This window comes from Dermacentor albipictus, chromosome 10 (assembly GCF_038994185.2).
Source record: "Dermacentor albipictus isolate Rhodes 1998 colony chromosome 10, USDA_Dalb.pri_finalv2, whole genome shotgun sequence".
NCBI classification, from domain to species: domain Eukaryota; kingdom Metazoa; phylum Arthropoda; class Arachnida; order Ixodida; family Ixodidae; genus Dermacentor; species Dermacentor albipictus.
The window spans coordinates 64,973,703-64,992,207 of record NC_091830.1 but is presented as its reverse complement, the minus strand read 5'-3'; the positions used below and the strand labels follow the sequence as shown (position 1 = coordinate 64,992,207).

The 18,505-nt window shown below is 47.5% G+C and overlaps 1 protein-coding gene across 1 annotated transcript; it reads right to left on the bottom strand.

The window, feature by feature from the left end:
- Positions 1-4,467: 4,467 nt before the first annotated feature.
- Positions 4,468-15,910, bottom strand: LOC135904169 (uncharacterized). Its single transcript, XM_065434780.2, has 3 exons — positions 15,673-15,910; positions 10,646-12,136; positions 4,468-5,553 (listed from the first exon to the last, which is right to left on the bottom strand). The coding sequence occupies exons 1-3, from the start codon at positions 15,688-15,690 to the stop codon at positions 4,801-4,803; spliced, it is 2,262 nt and encodes a 753-aa protein (XP_065290852.1). The 5' UTR covers positions 15,691-15,910; the 3' UTR covers positions 4,468-4,800.
- Positions 15,911-18,505: the final 2,595 nt, after the last annotated feature.

Sequence of the window (18,505 nt, the reverse complement as noted above, 5' to 3'; positions counted from 1 at the left end):
CCGCGCGGCAGCACTCCTGGACATTTATGTAGGTACTCTCAAAACGAGCGAAGTTTCTGACTGTCGATATAACGTTCTTGGGCAAACTGAGAGCACAGAATCGTTCACAGACGCTATCTCTTTGCCGAATACGTACAGTGAACGCCACTGCGCGCAGTCACCGCGATGGAGTCTCCCGAACCTTCTTCTTGGATGAAAGGTATCCAAAAGCTGAGAGCAGGCTATGCGAAATATGTTCTTATAGTGGGCTGTCCGTATAACCGAATGAGGCATAACAGAATGGAGCCTCAATCCAGCGATCACACGGATTCGCAGCGACCGACTGCGCGTCTGCATGCATGTCCGCGCACAATGTTTTGCTTTCGCTGTGAGCGCGTTTTCGCACTGTGCCGTCATTTTTAGGCCGCAGCATATGAGCATTTGACAGTACGATAGCAATGTTGCGTGGGCGCTATTATAACTGTTCAAAAATAATTCTGTTATAGTGACTTCGACGCCTAGCTACGGCGACTGTTATGTGCCGTCGCGACGATTCAATTTTTATGCATTGCATATTGCAATCACTCAGTTCAGCCCTTGGGCGCGGCCGGGCAGCCACCATTGAGGGTATGAGCCATTGTTCATTGCTGCGCGACTCATATGTGGGTCTATTCTCTTTTAAGTTTGCTATGTTTGTTATTATGTTGCTTCTATTTTTATGCGTTGCATATTGCAATCACTCAGTTCAGCCCTTGGGCGCGGCCGGGCAGCCACCATTGACCTTTAGCGCAACCACGTGACGTCACGTCACGACAGCCAAAGGAAAAGCTGAGCCCCAACTCGCGCAATATGCAACGCATTCTTGGCTTAACCAAGCTAAGCCTGACCATTTTTTCTTCTAAATTCTTGGACATTTCAATATTGTTTCTCAAGTTGCATCGGACTGTATGTTTATCGGTCTTCTCAGAGTGCGATTTCCCTCTGCTTGTTTTTCGTAATCCAGTGTATTAATTCATAACACATGACCATATGCCGTGCCTTTTTTTAATGTGCGTCTTACCACTCCCTTTCCGTTCCAGTGTACTTGCCAGTATCTAGCATCAAGTTCATAGACCAAACCGTCATGACATTAGCCGGGTAGAGCGCGCGCGCTAGCATCTCAGTGCGCGTTTTCTGCTACTCACCGAACACCGCGCAGTCCCTGCGCCGTAGCAGAAATGTTCCTCAAGTCAGTGCTTGCTGCATACCCGAGTTGTACCCGATGGCTGTCTGCCGGTTCTAAGTTTTGCCAGCCAAGCTTCACGCAGCTCCTTTCCCTGCGGCTACGTGTGAATAAGGCTGACACCGGGCTCCGTTGCGTACGTCCGGCACTGCAGCACCGAGCAGTAGTCTACCATGCTGCACGCCTCCAAAGGCATCCACTCCCTATTATAGTACTTTCGAAAGTTGTCAAGCAGACGCCCAAGGCGGTGAAGCCTCACATTTAATCAGAAACGCGACGCAGGTGGCACTTTAAACTGTTGTTGTCAGCTCGCTTCGGCGCTTCCGAAGCAGCCGACGTGGCCGCTGTGTCCACGTGATCCCTCATGCCACGTCACGCCGACGGTGGCGCTAGCTTTTCCTGTGGTGGACCGAACCGATCACGCCTTTGCCTTGGCGTTGTCTAACAGCGCGTGGCTACTAACTTGCCATTATTATGCGCGGTCTCCGGCCCACTTTAACCGAGCTCTTTCTTTTTACCAGTGCATACGACTTTTTGACTACCTTACATCATGCTTGCGAGTGTTCTTAAACAATGTTTCTAGGCTTGAAACTAAACGCTCGGCATGCATTTTGTAATGATTGCGCATGGTTCACAATAATGGTGAACGCAATTCCACAGAACTTCAGGGTTTATTCCAGCATACAGAAACAATTGAACGTCATGGAAAGAGCTGAAGCTTGGGAACAGAGAGGCGACATCATACGTCATTTGTCACTACTGGCAGTGACGTAGCTTGAGTCTCAGCCGCTGTCTTTGTCCCTCCCTCTTTCTGTTGAGGCCCTTAACAAAAGAAAATTGAATAATTACAGAACATAAAACTTGAGCGCGGCTGCTAAAATTGTCTTTCCATGTTCAGTGCACCTTAAGTCTGGAAATGTGAGTGCACGCAACTTCGCAGCGAAGTCTCTCAGACTACGCTCATGCAGCTTCTTTTTGCTAAAAAAGCTAGTGAGTGTGTCCGCCATAGTTTTTAAGGTCTTTGCCAGTGCCGCACTTCAATAAATAAGGCCATCATTCTCAAAATGACCGGTGAAGTACGAGTCAGCATCCCTTTTGGCCTCATTTTGAGGACACATAGTTGAGCTCCACAGCTTAGACCTGAGCTTTTGCCTACCACTTTGCGTGCAGCATAGCCTGCAACATAATACGTCAAAGCTCTGTTGGTCTTTTTTTCTCATAGTATCCTGCATGGTCGTCCATGGAACGTGTAGACAGCAGCAAATCCTCAACGTCATCAACAATTCCGCTGTCAAACAAGTTATCTAGTACGTCTAGATAACTCGTTTGACAGCTAGATAGTTGTTTAGTTGTCTAGTTGTCTAGATAACTTGTTGCCAGCAGTGCTCAGCACAGATTTACTAACTGCTGGTGAGCATTTTCCCCCTCGAGGTGGCTTTGCCAAGTCATAGAACGGTAGTACGTTTACACTCGCCAAGAACTGTGATATGGTTAGATGATCGTTGCACCCTGGCGATTGCCTAATTATTCCAATGAGGTTTTCCAATTTGTATTGGCTCAAGCGTGAAGTTAACAAGCACTTGAATCCCACATTGGAGCATTGGTAGTTTAACAAACCTAGAGAGTCTTTGATACTGACGCTTAGTCCAGCAGCTATGTTTTATGATAGGAACTCCTCCCCCCCCCCTCACCAGCTGGTTTTCTTTCGTTTCCCCACTGGTCCGGGTAAGCTAGGAATTCTTCCAGGAAGAATGCATTAGCACTGCCACGCCTCAGTGCCTTGCTGCTGAATCTTGATGTCATGACACGAATAATCCGATTACAGAGATTAACGAACTCTAGAGTCGTTAATCAGGTTTTGTTACCTTCCTCAGGTGCACCCACGTTCTCGGTCATTTCCTCGTTCAGCGCCTCTGAGGTCACCCTGCGCCGTTTTGCAACCGGTTCCTGCTCGCAAAGGTCTCTCCTCTTTCGATTCGATACAATCTTGGGTATGAGGTGCATTGAGTCACCCTCATATATTGCCGGTACATCATCTAGTTTGAGCCGCGCTTTCTCCCGGGTGATCTCGTTCACAACGCCGTTCACGGTTATCTTTTCGCATACTACTGCTCTCGGTGTCAGTTTTCTGTCCGCTATTTTTATCCTCTTCTCCCACTCTGACACCCGTGAAGTGTCAGTCGGCGATTTAAACGGACACATTTTCCTTACTGGAGCGGTACCAACTAGTGCACAGCGGCACAAAACACGCGCTTTCCTTGCAAGGCATCTTGACGCTTGAAATATCGCAGAGCTGGCGTTGACTCCGGCAACGATGTGAAAAGGAACGAATAAAAACACGTAGTGAAAGAAAAGGCGCGCACACACAGAAACAAACAGCCACGATAATGCACCACTAAACTAACCCAGCGACGACTACCGACAAAACGAACGCAAGAACTACGCCAGAGCGACGCCGACGGCACACTCTGTACAAGCAGCGCCCCCGATCGGCCACTATGGACATCCAGTGCAGACGGCGCCACACCCTCCAATTGGAGACAGCGGGAGCTCGGCGCACTAGCTAGTATATTTTAGGTGCTATAGCAGCGCGCTGGCCCCGGCTATGGAGCTGGTTACACCGAGGCACAATGGCGACGGTGACTCGAAACGCAGGAACGGGCGTGAAAGAGCTGCAATCTAAAATGCGCCTTCTTGCTGTCTGTTGGCACTCGCAAGAAACATTGCGTTATATTTTGGCCAGAGTTTAGCACCACCTTGCATAACAATACGAGCAGTAACTCTTGAACGGCATTTGTCTTGCCCACGTGCAGTAATTAACAGTTGCGTCCACAAAGAAATCTACCGTTTGAACGCTTCGCTCAGCACAGCGCGCATCATGTCGCCCATGCAAGCGACGTCCACTACTAGCTTCCGGCCGAAGTGCACCCGATAGCAAACGTTCAAATACCTACTCGGATGGTCTTTCTTCTCATTGTGATCAACTGCTGGCCGTTTCGCAGACCGCGCACCACACGCTTTCATGCCGTGATGAGCCGGCAACCGGCTGATTGCGATAACGCAAACCTGTAACCGCCAATGCCTTTGCAGGGCTTCCACTTGAATTTCGTGGTTCACGACGTTTAGCGCCACGTGACATTTCAGCATGGTGTGATCGTTCGTTTACCATCAATGCTTAGGCAGCACCAACATCGCTCGATAGAAGCGGCCCAATACGTCCTCGATGGGGAACTTGCTTTTTGTCCACCATAAGTAGCAAAGAGGAATCAGACAAGTATAAAAAAGTTTATTGGATGACACGGTCGCGTTATCTCGAAAGGCATGTTCTACGTCACTGTAAAAGCGAAAAAGCAGCACTGAACTTCACAATCTCTGTTGCTACCACTTATACGCCGAAAACTTGACAAGTCCGAGTATACACACATATAATTCTACGAAATAGCCGAGGTGATATAGAGTTGTATACAAAAATGCACTAAGAATTTGTCGAAATCGAAATGGCAAGCAACATCGTAGTGCTGGAAAACCAGAGAAATCTTTAAGCTTACTATAGAATTCAGCCACTGCTTTCAACAACCACAAAAAATGTTGCAGCCCTCTCAAACCCATTGTAAGCTGGTACTGTCCATAAAGTGCGGCTCTGAGAGACCCATGGCGCTCGACACGACGTCCCGCATAGAATAAAGCATATTGTGAAAGAGCTCTCGTCCGAGAGGCGTTAAATTAAACTCGACCCGATCGCCAAACGCCGAAAGCAGGGCATAGTACTGCGTCCTCGTCGCCATGCGAGCCAAGCGTATGCGATTCGTAGCCGTACGTGGCGAGAAATCGGCTGTCCGCTGAAACAGATCCAGAGGCGCATCGCAAATCTCAAAAAAGTCAGCGACAGCGGCAGCCTCAAGACACATTCCATCCCTCAGGATGACGTCCGTGACCCAAGCCAGTATCATCGCGTTCCTGCGGAAGCACTCCAACATGCCGAAGTCCCATACTGCCACCTCGTCACGCTCCTGGCCCTGGTACATCTTCACAACCGACACGGACGCGTTGACCTTCAGACCCCTCACCAAGTGGTCCTTGAGAAGCTCGTAAGCGTCGGCGTCGTCCCAGTAGATCTCGAGGCGGTTCAGGCTGCGGTTCTGGCACAGCATGTCGGCGAAGGCACACCCGACGCTCTCGGAAAGGTACCAGCGTTCGATTGTTAGAAGAGCCACGCTCCTGGACTTCGTTAGAGCCTTGAGGATAAGGTCCGACGCTCTCGGCTCGGTGCGGCAACGCAGTCGGAGAACCCGGAGCGAGTCGCCTTTCCAGATGAGGTGCGCTAGGTACAGGCCACCCAGGCTACTGAGTACCTGTGTGCGCAAACAATGAATAAGCGATGTTTAATGAAAAATCACTATATTTAGTGAGCGACAGGTCGATGATGCAAGAAAGGCTTCTCTCACTAAAGTGGGCTTGTCATCTAACTACATCTAAGCACTCGAAACTAGTTGCTTGCGTCTCTCGAGTACAGGGAGACAATATCTCACATTCCCTCGACAGTAAACGCTACGCTCACGAACTTTCGGTTACAATAAAGAGAAAGCTAATGGGACAAAGCTTTTGTATGTTTGCCTGCGCCAAGTATTCCGGCAAAGTCTGACAGCGTTTTTCGTTTACTGAAACAGCTGCGGAATTAGCGTAGCTTCTATGTGTACCGGTTTAGCGTTTGCCCAAACGAGGAAGAGATGATGATGATGATGTGTGGTGTTTTGTGGCGCAAGGGCCAGGTTTGGCCAAAGAGCGCCATGACTAGTGGTAGTGTTAACGATGTGTTATGAAAGATGTGACTTGGCTGTAAAGTGGCCTAAAAATAGTCGCTGTAAAGTGCGTAAAATCTATGTACTATAAAATTAGGGCGATGACTAATGATGAACACCATGAACATTAAAATCCATCGTAGAAGAATGATGCAAAATAAAAAATATATAGGATGGTGAAATTACTTGGAGCACTGCTGCCTCGCCAGAGCCCTTGAAACACAAGGGCCTACAGGCATGTGCTATACTAAAGAGCTATCGCAGCGGCATCCTCTGAAAAGAGGACGCGCTACGAACATGTGGGGCTAAAAACATGCAAGACAGCATCTTCCAGAAAACTTAGGACTGCGTTGGTGTCAAATAAAGGTTCTGGGCTGAGTAGCATTACGGGATGTAGGGGGATGTGCTGCCGGTAAGCAAGGGAAAAATGTTTCCTTCTTTCAGATTCGGCTGCCCGACGCTCCAGGAGGACGTGGAGAACGGTCAGCCTCTCCCCGCATCTACCACAGGTTGGAGGATCATTTCCAGTGAGTAGAAAGTTATGCGTGCCAAACGTGTGTCCTTTTCTGAGGCGACAGCATAGGACATCTGTTCGCCGTAATTTTGTTACGGAGGGCCAAGAACCTAACTGTGGCTTTATTACGTGCAGTTTATTATTTACTTCTGCGTCCCACATACGTTGCCAGTGGTTTCACAGTTTTCTTCTTAAGAAAGGCTTCAGATCTGTGACAGGGACCGAAGCAGTAGGACTAACTGCATGCAATGAAATGGATGTGGCCATCTGGTCCGCTAGTACGTTTCCCTCTATGCCCCTATGTCCAGGCACCCAGCATATAATGACATGCTGGTTAGACATATACGCTCTACAGAGGATGGAATAGAGCTCAGTAAAACGGGGTTTCTGTGTTTACAGTGCGACTTCAATGCTTTTACGACGCTTAAGGAGTCTGTAAATAAAATTGTTTTTTGAATATTTGATTTTCTGATATGTTTCACAGCCGACAATAGTGCATGGGCCTCAGCCGTAAATATACTTGTTTCAGGGTGCAGTACACCGGATTCCGAGAAGGATGGACCGATGGCTGCGTAGGACATCCCGGCATGCGACTTAGAAGCGTCTGTGTAAAACTCTGTGCACGAGTACTTGTACTGGAGCTCCAAGAAGTGCATTTTGATATGTGTCTCTGGCGCATGTTTAGTGACCTCTACAAAGGATGTGTCACACTCTATCAGTTGCCACTCCCAGGGCGGTACTAGCTTAGCTGGAGGCATTAGGCATTGTTCAAGAACAGGGAAATCCATTTCCGTACTAAGTTCTCTTGCACGCAATGAGAAAGGAAGTCTCATAGAGGGTCTGTTATGGAAAAGTGTTTCACACGTCAAGTCGTTAGCAGTTGCGAAACACGGATGCTCCTTATTACAGCGAACCTTGAGAAAATACGTTAAGCTGATGTTTGTTCTTTGAAGATGGAGTGGCCACTCGTCTGACTCTACATATAGACTTTCAACAGGGCTTGTTCTAAATGCGCCAGTGGCCAGACGGATACCCAGATGGTGAACGGGGTCTAACATCTTAAGCGCGCTCGGTGCCGCAGAGTGATAAACTATGGCACCGTAATCTAACCGTGATCGAACTAGGCTCTTGTAAATATTCAATAAACACTGTCTGTCGCTACCCCACGTTGTGTGGGATAGGATTTTAAGTAAGTTCATTGTTCTAAGACATTTTCCTTTAAGATGTTTTATGTGAGGAATGAGAGTGAGCCTGGAATCAAGAATAACACCAAGGAATTTGTGTTCTTTGCTGACAGGAATTTGTTGGCCGCCCAGTTCTACACAAGGATCTGGGACCAGGCCTCTCTTTCTTGTAAAGAGAACACAAGAACTTTTGTGGGGGTTGACCCTAAATCCGTTTTCCTCTGCCCACTTGGAAACCTTGTTCAAGCCCTGGTGTACCTGTCTTTCGCACACTGTGAGGTTGCAGGATTTGAAGCCTATTTGTATATCGTCTACGTATACGGAATAAAAAATGGCAGGTGGTAGTGAAGCACGTAGCGTGTTCATCTTAACGATAAAGAGAGTGCAGCTGAGCACGCCTCCCTGGGGTACACCAGTTTCCTGCGTAAAGGGACGTGACAGTTCATTGCCGACTTTTACTCGGAAGGTACGATTTGACAAATAGCTTTCAATTGTGTTCATCATATTTCCACGGATGCCAATTTCCGACAGGTCTCGCAAGATCCCGTAACGCCATGCCGTGTCATATGCCTTCTCCATATCGAGGAATATCGATAGCAAAAACTGTTTATGTATAAAGGCATCGCGGATATTTCCTTCCATGCGCACAAGATGATCGGTTGTCGACCGCCCTTCTCGGAATCCACACTGATAAGGGTCGAGTTTATTGTTGAGCTCAAGGAAATGTATAAGTCTGCGATTTATCATTTTTTCAAAAACCTTACAAAGACAATTAGTTAGAGCTATTGGATGGTAACTTGCCGCCAAGAAAGGGTCTTTTCCCTGCTTTAGAGCAGGAACCACAATCGCTTCTTTCCATGTGGATGGGAGGTATCCCGAAGCCCAAATAGTATTAAATAGTGTAAGAAGTGTAACTTGTGCGCCCGTATGTAGGAAGAGAGGAACGAGGAAGAGAGAAACATGAAAATAATAAATCGAAATCATAGGTGTATTGCCTTGCTTTACTGTCGAATATAAGATACTTATTGCAGAAATAGGTGAGATTAAGTAAACGCGCTAAGACATGCGACAAACGTGAGAGAAAAGGGCCACCAGCGTGCTGCGCACCCTTATCTAGGGTTGTCACCAGGCCGAAGGTCTGGTGCATCCTGGTCCCTACTTCATCCGGGTTTGCAGACGACTAGCCGCCGGTTACTGATTGGTTCGGAACTTGATTGTTTCGTTGTTATTCCTCTGATAGAAAGTTGTCGTTACTTATGAGCTGATGTAATACTCATCTCAGCGTCACAGGGCTACCTCTTCGTCTGCGTCCATTCCCCCCGAAAATCTTCGTAGTCAAATTAACCGTCTCCAAAGTGCCGTGAGTGGCCAGTCAAGCGGCAATGTTATGTGTATTCGCGGGCTTCTTTCACGCTCGGAAAGAACGCGTCAAGTAGCTCGTATTGAGCAACAAAAAGGACCATCGGGAGTTTTTTTATGTTGCTCTAAAATTTTCTCATTCACACTTTTCATCTAATTATAATATTTGAGAAGTTGATTAATTATTTGGGAGCAATTATGCAAGTAGGTCGTATGAAAAAAATAACCTGAGTACCTGCAAGCGACAGCAAACTACATTACACTGGTTCTGTCCAGCTACGTGGCATTCGCATATTTTTGAACTCTGGCTAATCATAGCGTGAACGCCTTGTATATTTGGTAGCTATACATCAGTAGCGAAAAAGCGTTTCCGAATGCGTTTACAGAGCCAGTCGTATATCCCCAGCCGCCTGCAGTTTGAGCATGAAGGCCCCCATCTGATTTCTTACCCGTTTCCGTCTAAGCATGTAAATTCATGTTTTCTCTTCCTCAGGCAAAACAAGCGCGGGTTAGAATGTGGAACAATTTCAAGGTCGCTCACACTTCTACTCGCTCTGCCTCCGTAGCTGTGCTTTCATTGCCTCAGAGAGTTCTCCGCGAGTATGGATAGCTTGATCCAGGGTCAGCTGGCAAAAGTGATGCTATCGCTAAGTGAACTCCCTCAAAAAAACGAGCGGAAGATGCCTGAACGACACTTGTAGCGGCTAGTGCGGCCATCGAGGCATTGTCCGTTCGTTGAATGGACAACGCCCCCTTACCCAAAAACGCAGAATTTCAGCACTGCCCTTGAATACAGGAAAGGTTGTTTTCTTTTTATGGATGTGACTCGCGATATCAACCAATGTTCAACCTGCATGAATCCAAACTTTTGTAGCATTTTGCCTTGCAAATAAATGCTAATCATGTGTTTTAGGGACTTTAGAAATGCTGAGGTAGGTCTGCCCTTTGTGACATGCTGTGGAATACATCGACGTGTTAGGCGGTCGAAACAGCTTGCTTTCCTGAACTCGGGATCAACCCAAGCGAAACGATTTTCCGTGCAGCCATACAACCATGCGATGGTGCGGATTAAAAGCTCGCGCTCATTGAATTTCGCACCACTCGTATTCAACGACTTCAAACACAGGTGTTTGATTAGTTCTAATTTTTACGCAGGTGCCCTTCGTACGAATCCCCAGCCTAATTAAAGAGAAAATTATTCTGCAATTCACGCAATATTTGTTCACATGACAAACAACGATTGTTTACATTTAGCCCTGTCATTTTCTCAGCGAATATACACACTGCATTTAGAATCTTATCGTGCCTCCTAATGTGAGTCATAAAATGTTTCGAGCACATTTCGTCCATACATAAAGCAATATTTTAACTCAGTCAATGATTTACTTAGGGATACTTCATGGCAAAGTTCGATACTCGTTGTACTGAAGGTGTGCAGAAACGTCACTAGTCGACGTAAGCGTTTCTCGTTATCCGCGGGCCAATTAGTAACGCAGATGCCTTTTCCTCAGTGCAACGACCTTCGCGCTCTGCCATGTAGTCAATGTGTCTACCCTCATGAGCCTCATTAAGCAGCCAATTGACTTACTCGAATAGTGTCGATGCACAGGCTCCTCAGTGTCTTCACCGTCCATCTCAGCACATACAGAAGAGGCTCAGTCTCCGTATTTACGCCATGAGAGAGAGAAAATTTTACAAGCTTTATGCTCGTTTCCAGCGCATCCCGCAAGGGCGCCACAAGGCAGTCGTTATAGACGAGCGCGATCTTGTCGCTGACGCCCCACTGTACTATGTACCCGACTAGCTCGCGCTGCTCGTCCTCTTTGCCGAACACCGCGCCCACGTTGAGTTCTTCGAATTGTCCGAATGTCGCGCACCGTCTGGTGGCCACCACGAAGGGCAGGACGTCGGCGCACGCGAGCTGGCAGTCGTCCACATGCAGCTCCTTCAGCGTTTTGCTCGCCGCCATTCCGTCGGCGATCCGACGGGCCGCCAGAGGCGCCAGCGTCGATCCCGAAAGCACCAAGGTGCGCAGCGAACTCTTGCCGACAATTCGTTGCAGGTCGTCAAGCGCGCCAGACGCAGTCGGAAACTGGCTGGTATTGAGGCAGGCTTTCAAGTGATTGCAAGACTCCCGTTTCTCCAGAAAGTCGGCCAGCGCACACATCACTTCTGCGTCGTTGATGGTCGGCTCCAGGGTTAGTTCTCTTAAGGACGAGTTTTCGAGGAGACCCTGCAGCAGGCTTGACAAGCCGCGGTCGACGTGGACGTACAGCCTCGAAATGGTGCGTGACTGGCCGATTAGACCCAGGGCTTTGTTGAACAACGGCTCGGGTTCCATTGCGGTCGTCTTAATGCGCAAGTCCTCTAGTTTCTTGTGCTGCACTACCTTGACGACGAGCTGGGCGAAGGCCTGCACGCTCATCTCTACGTCGATCAAGATGAGGGCGATGAGGAACTTGTTTCGTTCCACAAGACGGGCCAGGATAGTGACGTCATTATTGATCATACGGACCGCAGACAGTCCCAGCTCCCTCAGTAGATACAAGTAGTCTAGAGCGCTTGCCCTCAGTGCATCCTTCGCGAGAAATTGTCCTTTTAATGCATCGCTACCGTGTATCTCACACTTTTGCACGTATTTCGTGAGCCTTAGCAGAGACATGAACAGACTCGCATGCCTCGGTGCCAGAACGGGAATAGACAGGACGACTCCTGAGATGCATCGATGCTCTCGCAGAAGCCATAGGTATAAACAGAGGAACTTGACCTCACCAATCCTGATCAAGTCCTCTGGATTGACGTTCAATGTACGAAAGTGAAGCCTTCCTTTCTGCAGCTGGATCATCTCAACGCCGCGAGGGTTGAACAAGCTGTTCCAAACTAGTTGACGATCGACCGCCCAGCACGAAGACTTTTCCTCGAATGTGCAGATGGCACTGAGACATGTGGTGCCGCCTTTGCAGAACTCCTCATCGGTAGTATTGAAGATGGCGAGGACATCGGCCGCGCTGCCGAAAACACCAGCATCCGCATTAGCCAGGATTCTGGCGAAATCGGTAAGTGTGGTGCCTTGGTCTTTCTGTTTAAGAAAGAATGCGGGAAACACGCAAGGAACATTAGACATGCGCGATTAGTGCGACAGCCACAATACACATTGTACCGGAGCAATCCAGCTAAAAAACTTGCATTGACAAGTGTGGATCGAAGTGATGGGAAATCTGTTCTACTACAGTCATCGTAAGAGTCTCTAAAGGCTCATGCCACAACTGTTGAGGTTTAATAAAAATGTATAAATAGCTAATCTCAACTGGCTTCTCTCTGAAGCACTGGCTAAGGGAACAGAGGTTTAGAGATAATGGTTAGCCAAGTATTTCACGAACCGCCAGGGGTCAGTCGCGATCGCGCGGCAAAATTTTATGAGCGACCAATGTCCCCTTTAGAGTACAAACTTGAAACCTTGCTTCTGATGACTAGCCTAACTGCTACTCCACCGTTGCACGGTTAAAGCAAAAATCACATGTAGGCACTCGTGACATCTACGTTTGTCAAGTATTCTCCGTCTAGGCCCAAGCTGCCCACAGCTGCAAGGGAGTACGTAGAGAAGCAGTCGGCCTTCAGATAATAGCTTTGCTGCTGCGAGGACTGAAGACTAACTGCAGATCTAGCCACGCACAGCCGTTCCGCGCCATGTGCCAAACCAGTCGTTGAAGAAAGAGAGAGAGCAATGACAGGAAAGGCAGGGATGTCAATCAGACGAGCACCTCGTTTGCTCCCCTACGCTGGTGATGGGGGAAAGGGGAATAGAAATAGGAAAGGGTGAGAGTAAGCGTTGAGTGCGTGTGGTAGGATGCACAGGGACGCTATAAACGGTCTCTTACGCCGGCGCACTTCAAGTAGTGTACTAGTGCAGGAATCGCTTTTCGTGCTATTGACAGATGTGGTCATGGTCCGAGTATCTTTTACTCGGAGAACGGGCTTGAGTCCAGTCGGTTTAAAGTTGTCCGCAGAGAGAGGCGTTGTACGCCGTAGCAAGGGCAGGTAGACAATAGGTGCTCGATGGTTTTGTCGCATCCACAGGATTCGCACACTGGGCTATCCGCCATTCTCATACGATAGGAGTAGGCGTTCGGGAACGCCAATCCCAGCGACTAGTGGAACAGTAAGGTTGTTATGCCGCGGGAAAGGCTAGATGGCTGTTGTAGCAGTAGCGTGGGGTTTAAGCAATCGGCACTTGAAAGCACTTGATCTCAAGAAATCTTGCAAGTGATCGCTACTAAGGCGGGTTCGGACAAATAATGTAACCAGCGGCGTCAATTCAAACAATATTTTTTGCTGGGATGGTGATTATCATGGTCTGTGGTGTTTAATGTTGCAAAGGCCAGCTATGGCCAAAGAGAGCCATGAAATATGCTGATGCATTTTCTATGTGCTATGTATGGAAGGATCTAATTGAGTTGCAAATTTAGATGTAATGTGACTAAAGAGGCCTAAACCCGGGTCGCTGTAAGCTGTAAAATATATCAAAATAACAATAATGGCTCACGCTAAAAAAATCACAAAAATTCGCTACGAAGAAGTGATATAATAAGGTGCGTACAATCACTACTTCCTTTGTAGGGCTCTTGAAGTAATAGGCTGAGGGGCACGTGCTCTAAAAGCTAATGTCACTGCAGCTACAGCGTCGAAGGTGATGCTCTGCTATACCTGACCCCGCAAAAGTTTTTTTTGTCAGATGTTAGCTTCATCTAAAAACGTAAATACCTTTTTCCAGGGTAAAAAAACGTTTCGTGACTAGTAAAGAACGCTGGGTCAAGTGGAATATGCTGGCGATGCGCAGATTGAAAGTACTTTTTGCGCACAGTTTATCTTTCCCATTGCAGGACGAGGACACTATATCACTGTAAAGGCCCTTTCCAGGTGAGATAAGTGCGAATATTCATTTTAAAACATTATTTAAAAGTGAAACCTACTAATTAATTTTACTTTGGAGAAGACATAAATCCTGATTCCGTGCGATATCTCGTGTCAAACAGCTGTGACGACGTACCCTTTGATATGTTTTCGCTCAGTGGAATGCATATTCAGTATAAAATACGCATGTTGGATCGAAATGTAGAACGTATGATTTGATCGGAAACTCATTTCACTCGCATGCTCGTCCAACTAAAGATGTATACGAATGACTGGAAATTCGTCCCGATTGATAGTCTGTACTGATGAGGCACTTATCTTTACCACACCTTAGGTGTTCCTTGTGAAGATCGACCAAGACCTAAGCAGTACATTCAAGAATGAGGAATAACAATCAACAACACCTTGATTTCGGTGAGATGGTTTATCTTGACAGTGCTCTTAAAACAGCGCCATGGGCGAGGACGAAAAATGCACAAACGGCAAGACGGGCGCTGAACTTCCAACTAGCGTTTATTTCAAATGGCCGGCTGTTTTATACGTGCAGTTCATCAGGCACAGATCTTACAAAAGACTGCACATTCAATTGATTCACGTGAGCGGATACCTGGAAAAAGATTACACTTACTTTTTCACGCAGCTACAAATCTCCTGCTTTCCTTATATTATACAGTTAAGGTATTTGACGTTGTCTTGGTTCCTTTACTTTAATCAATTGTGTTAGCAAGAACGTGTATACTTGCATATATTTTGCAGTGTTCAGCCAAGTGATTTCCGTGTTCTTTTAGAACGCCATTACTGTGCTGTCTTGTCATGTCGTTAAGGAACCGGCTCGTTGTGCCCAATGTTTAAGAAATGTGCTTCATTGTGGGACAATATGCTTTTGTTATCGCCTCATTTTAGCATCCTCTCCTCATTGGACAATAATTTGTTTGTTGAGAAACAACAGTGCCTAAAGCTTCCCGTGACATCAGAATAAATAACTCAGCCACACAATTGGTCAGTTGGTCGCGCTAAGCACTGTTAAGCCAGTAACACGCGAAAGTGCATATAGAAAGTACAAAGAAAATAGACCCGCCGCCTTGGCTTAGAAGCTATGGTGGTGCGCTGCTGAGCACGACGTCGCGGGACCAAATCGCGGCCGCTGCGGCCCTCATTTCGACGGAGGCGAAAAACGCCCGTGCACCGTGAATTGTGGGGCACGTTGAATATCCCTTGGCGATCAAAATTAATCCAGAGTACAATATGGAATGCCTCATAATCAAATCCTGGTTTTCGCGCGTAAAAACTAAGAATCTGAATCAGAAGAAAGGAATTTCGCCGGCGAATGCGGCCAAGCAACCGCCAGCCCAGCATGTCGCCGCCACCACCGCCACCACCGCCACCACCGTCACCACCGTCACCACCGTCACCACCGTCACCACCGTCACCACCGTCACCACCGTCACCACCGTCACCACCGTCACCACCGTCACCACCGTCACCACCGTCACCAAGTATTAATGTTTACAAAGCTCTCGCGCGACAACACGGGCATCTCAAATGTTCTAGCTGCGTTCATGTTGCAAATGGAACTTGCGCAGGCGGAGAAACTCAGACCACCACCACAGAAAACGAGTAAAAGAGCAATCGCAGGCTATTTGTTTCAAAATACGAGCCTACCATTAAGACGCTCCCAGTCATCCAACAAAAGCTAGCACTCACCTCTGCAGCACAAGCCATGGCTCCGACGTTAGCTCGGTTTAACTTCAATAACCACTTTCGACGCACATGCACGCACAACTCATCTGAAGCAGACCGCTATGGCGACAGCACGGAAGCCCCTGCGGTTCGCAGTCGCTCCTGATTTCTGTACGAAATACAGTGGTTACAGTATACTCTGATCGCGCGGAAAATGTTCGTGATGACGCGCCGTGCTTGCATGTATGCCCCGCAGTTTGCGGCTCTGTGACGTTAAGGCAGGCTTATCGGTGCATTCTCATTTGGCTGTGTGCGCACGTGGACGATTTGAAACGCTGCGCTCACGACCTGCGTGCGATTGCGCAGCTATCAATTTGTGCACGCAAATCGTTTCGCGAGTTTGTTGCCCGCCACGTTTCACTGGCACTATCCGCATAGCACGATTAGTGTGCCTCTTCACAATTGTTGCGTGCAACAACAAAAACAATCTAAAATTCCAGAAGTGAGAACCACATTTGAGCGCGACGACATGCGAAGCATTGTTTGGCAAGAAGAAAGATCATCGCTTGTCATGGTGATTTCCCGGAAAGAAAAAACGGCTACCGCAGCTACAACGTGTGTGCGAACTGGTGGCGTATGTGCTACGGAAATGACAATGTGGTTTTAAATGATTTATTACATGGAAGTAACTCCGTTTGCTTCGTTCTGGGCGGCGTAGCGCTTACGCTGAGCGAACGGTTTTCGTTTCACTTAGGCAGACACCACCTCCGCGACGCCACCTTGAAGTCTGTCGATGTGGAAGGAGAGGCGAGTGTTTTATCTTTCGCGATGCCGTTCCTATAGGAAGCTCATGGGTGGCCACACTTCAGATGGTTTAAATCTGAATTTGAATTTCTATAAGACAAAGTGCAGTCATACAAGAATCATATTGAAAAGCACCTCTACGCCCTGGATTCTACGACAGCCAGAGAAAGTAGCCAATTGCAGCTGCTTTCAGGAAACTTCAGTCTTGCCCGCTTCAACCAGTAATAAAATTATCGGACTGAAAGGCAGCACCCTAGCTCCTCTGGCGATGATTAGCACAGTTCATTTGCCTACAACTTTACTTAGGCAATATCACACATCCGCGCACTTTATAATATCCACTTGGATTTTCAGTGGTTTCCATCGCCCGTCGGCGTGTCCGGAAATGAAGATACTGACTGTCTTGCGCGCCAAGCACTAACCTATAGACCAAAGGTGAGAGTATCACAAAGCGTCCAGTGAGTATCATACAGGCCCAGTGTGAACCACTTTAGCACATTGGGCTTCCACCATTCAACACTAGGTGACCAAGAGACTTAACCGATCGGAAGCGTCCTTGTTACACCATGCTCACGCCCAGTCAGCAACATTGTCGGCGTGGCGACACAAGATAGGGCTGCCGTTCACGCATAGGTGTTCATTCTGCCGAGCACATGGTGACAAAAAACATTACCTCCTAGAATGTCCGGAATTTGCGGAAGAGCGCAGGACTCTTCTTGACGGACTGAAAGATAAAGTGCGCACCGGGGAGGAATTGATCTTCCCTCAAGGACAATCGCTTTTTAGGAGAAAAGTGTTTGGCCTACTTCTGGCACTGCGGCACTTCTGACGGGATAAGCCGGACTTCTCGAGCGCAAACGGACCCGTGAGGATGCCGAGACGAATGTCAAGAGGCGTGGTCGTGCAGTCGAAACTCACTAGCAGTGGGCGGCGCATATACTTCCTTACACTGCCGTGTAATAACCATCTAAGCATCCCAGCGTTTTCGTATCGTGAGAGGGAGTCGTGGGCGCGGCCCAGTAGCAGAATGCTTCCGCATAAACATTGCTTCACGTTACATGAGAAGCCGGTATTTAAATTTTCTCTATGCCATTACGCTTTATATATTCTCTAGCGACTGAAATTTTGTTTAGTAGGAAAGTATAACTACATCCTCACTTGGCGTCCAAAGTTCAAGGTTTCGTAATGTCGCGCGTTCTTAGAACCAATATTACTTAACATGCCTCTGTGCTTTGCCTACAAGCAAGGCTGCCTTGCAATTAGGAAGCCTACATAAACGTGTTGCCTTTCCCGTACTTTGCAGTGTCGCTGAATTATGATTGCGTAATTACCAGAATGCTTGTGTGTGTTTTATCGCAGCAAGTGTGTCACCATGCATGGTCAATTCGTAGGTTATAGCACTGATAAACCTGTAATAATTGATTAGGCTCTTTAAGCAGGCAGCGGCAGGCTGCTTGACATGCGGTCACGAGCTGTTCGTTCAGTCCACTGAATCGTAAAGTGTGCTAAAGCCTAGTAAATAGCAAAGTCCGAATCTTAAGCGTTGTTAGTCTTCTATATTAACGACGTCGTGGAGGTCTCGCAAAGCGCGCCAGTTAAACCATAATGACACGCAGATGATTGCACATTGTGCTCTCAAGTCACGAATGTATATTACCAGTTACTATGAAACTCTTTTTTGCTTCGCTCTGTGCTTGAAGTGATTCTTAGCAACTAAGAAATAATTTACTGAAGATAGTCTCGATGATGTTCACGAGCAAGACTACACCTTTGTGTTCTTGCTATAGTTTCAGCAGTACTTACATCTTAAATGCATACAAATTTAAATACCTCGGGGTAGCTTTTTCTCATAACAGCAGATAGCGCAAACACACAGAATGCATCCACTTGAAGGCACTTTGTAAACTAGCATATGTAAAGCGAACGGCAAAGGACACTACTAAGGGTTTCAGACTAACTGCATACAAAACATTATTCAGGCCAATTTCGGAGTATGCGTCTGTTGTATCTCTGTTCTTCTTGTGACGCTAACAAATTGGAATCTGTGAAGAAG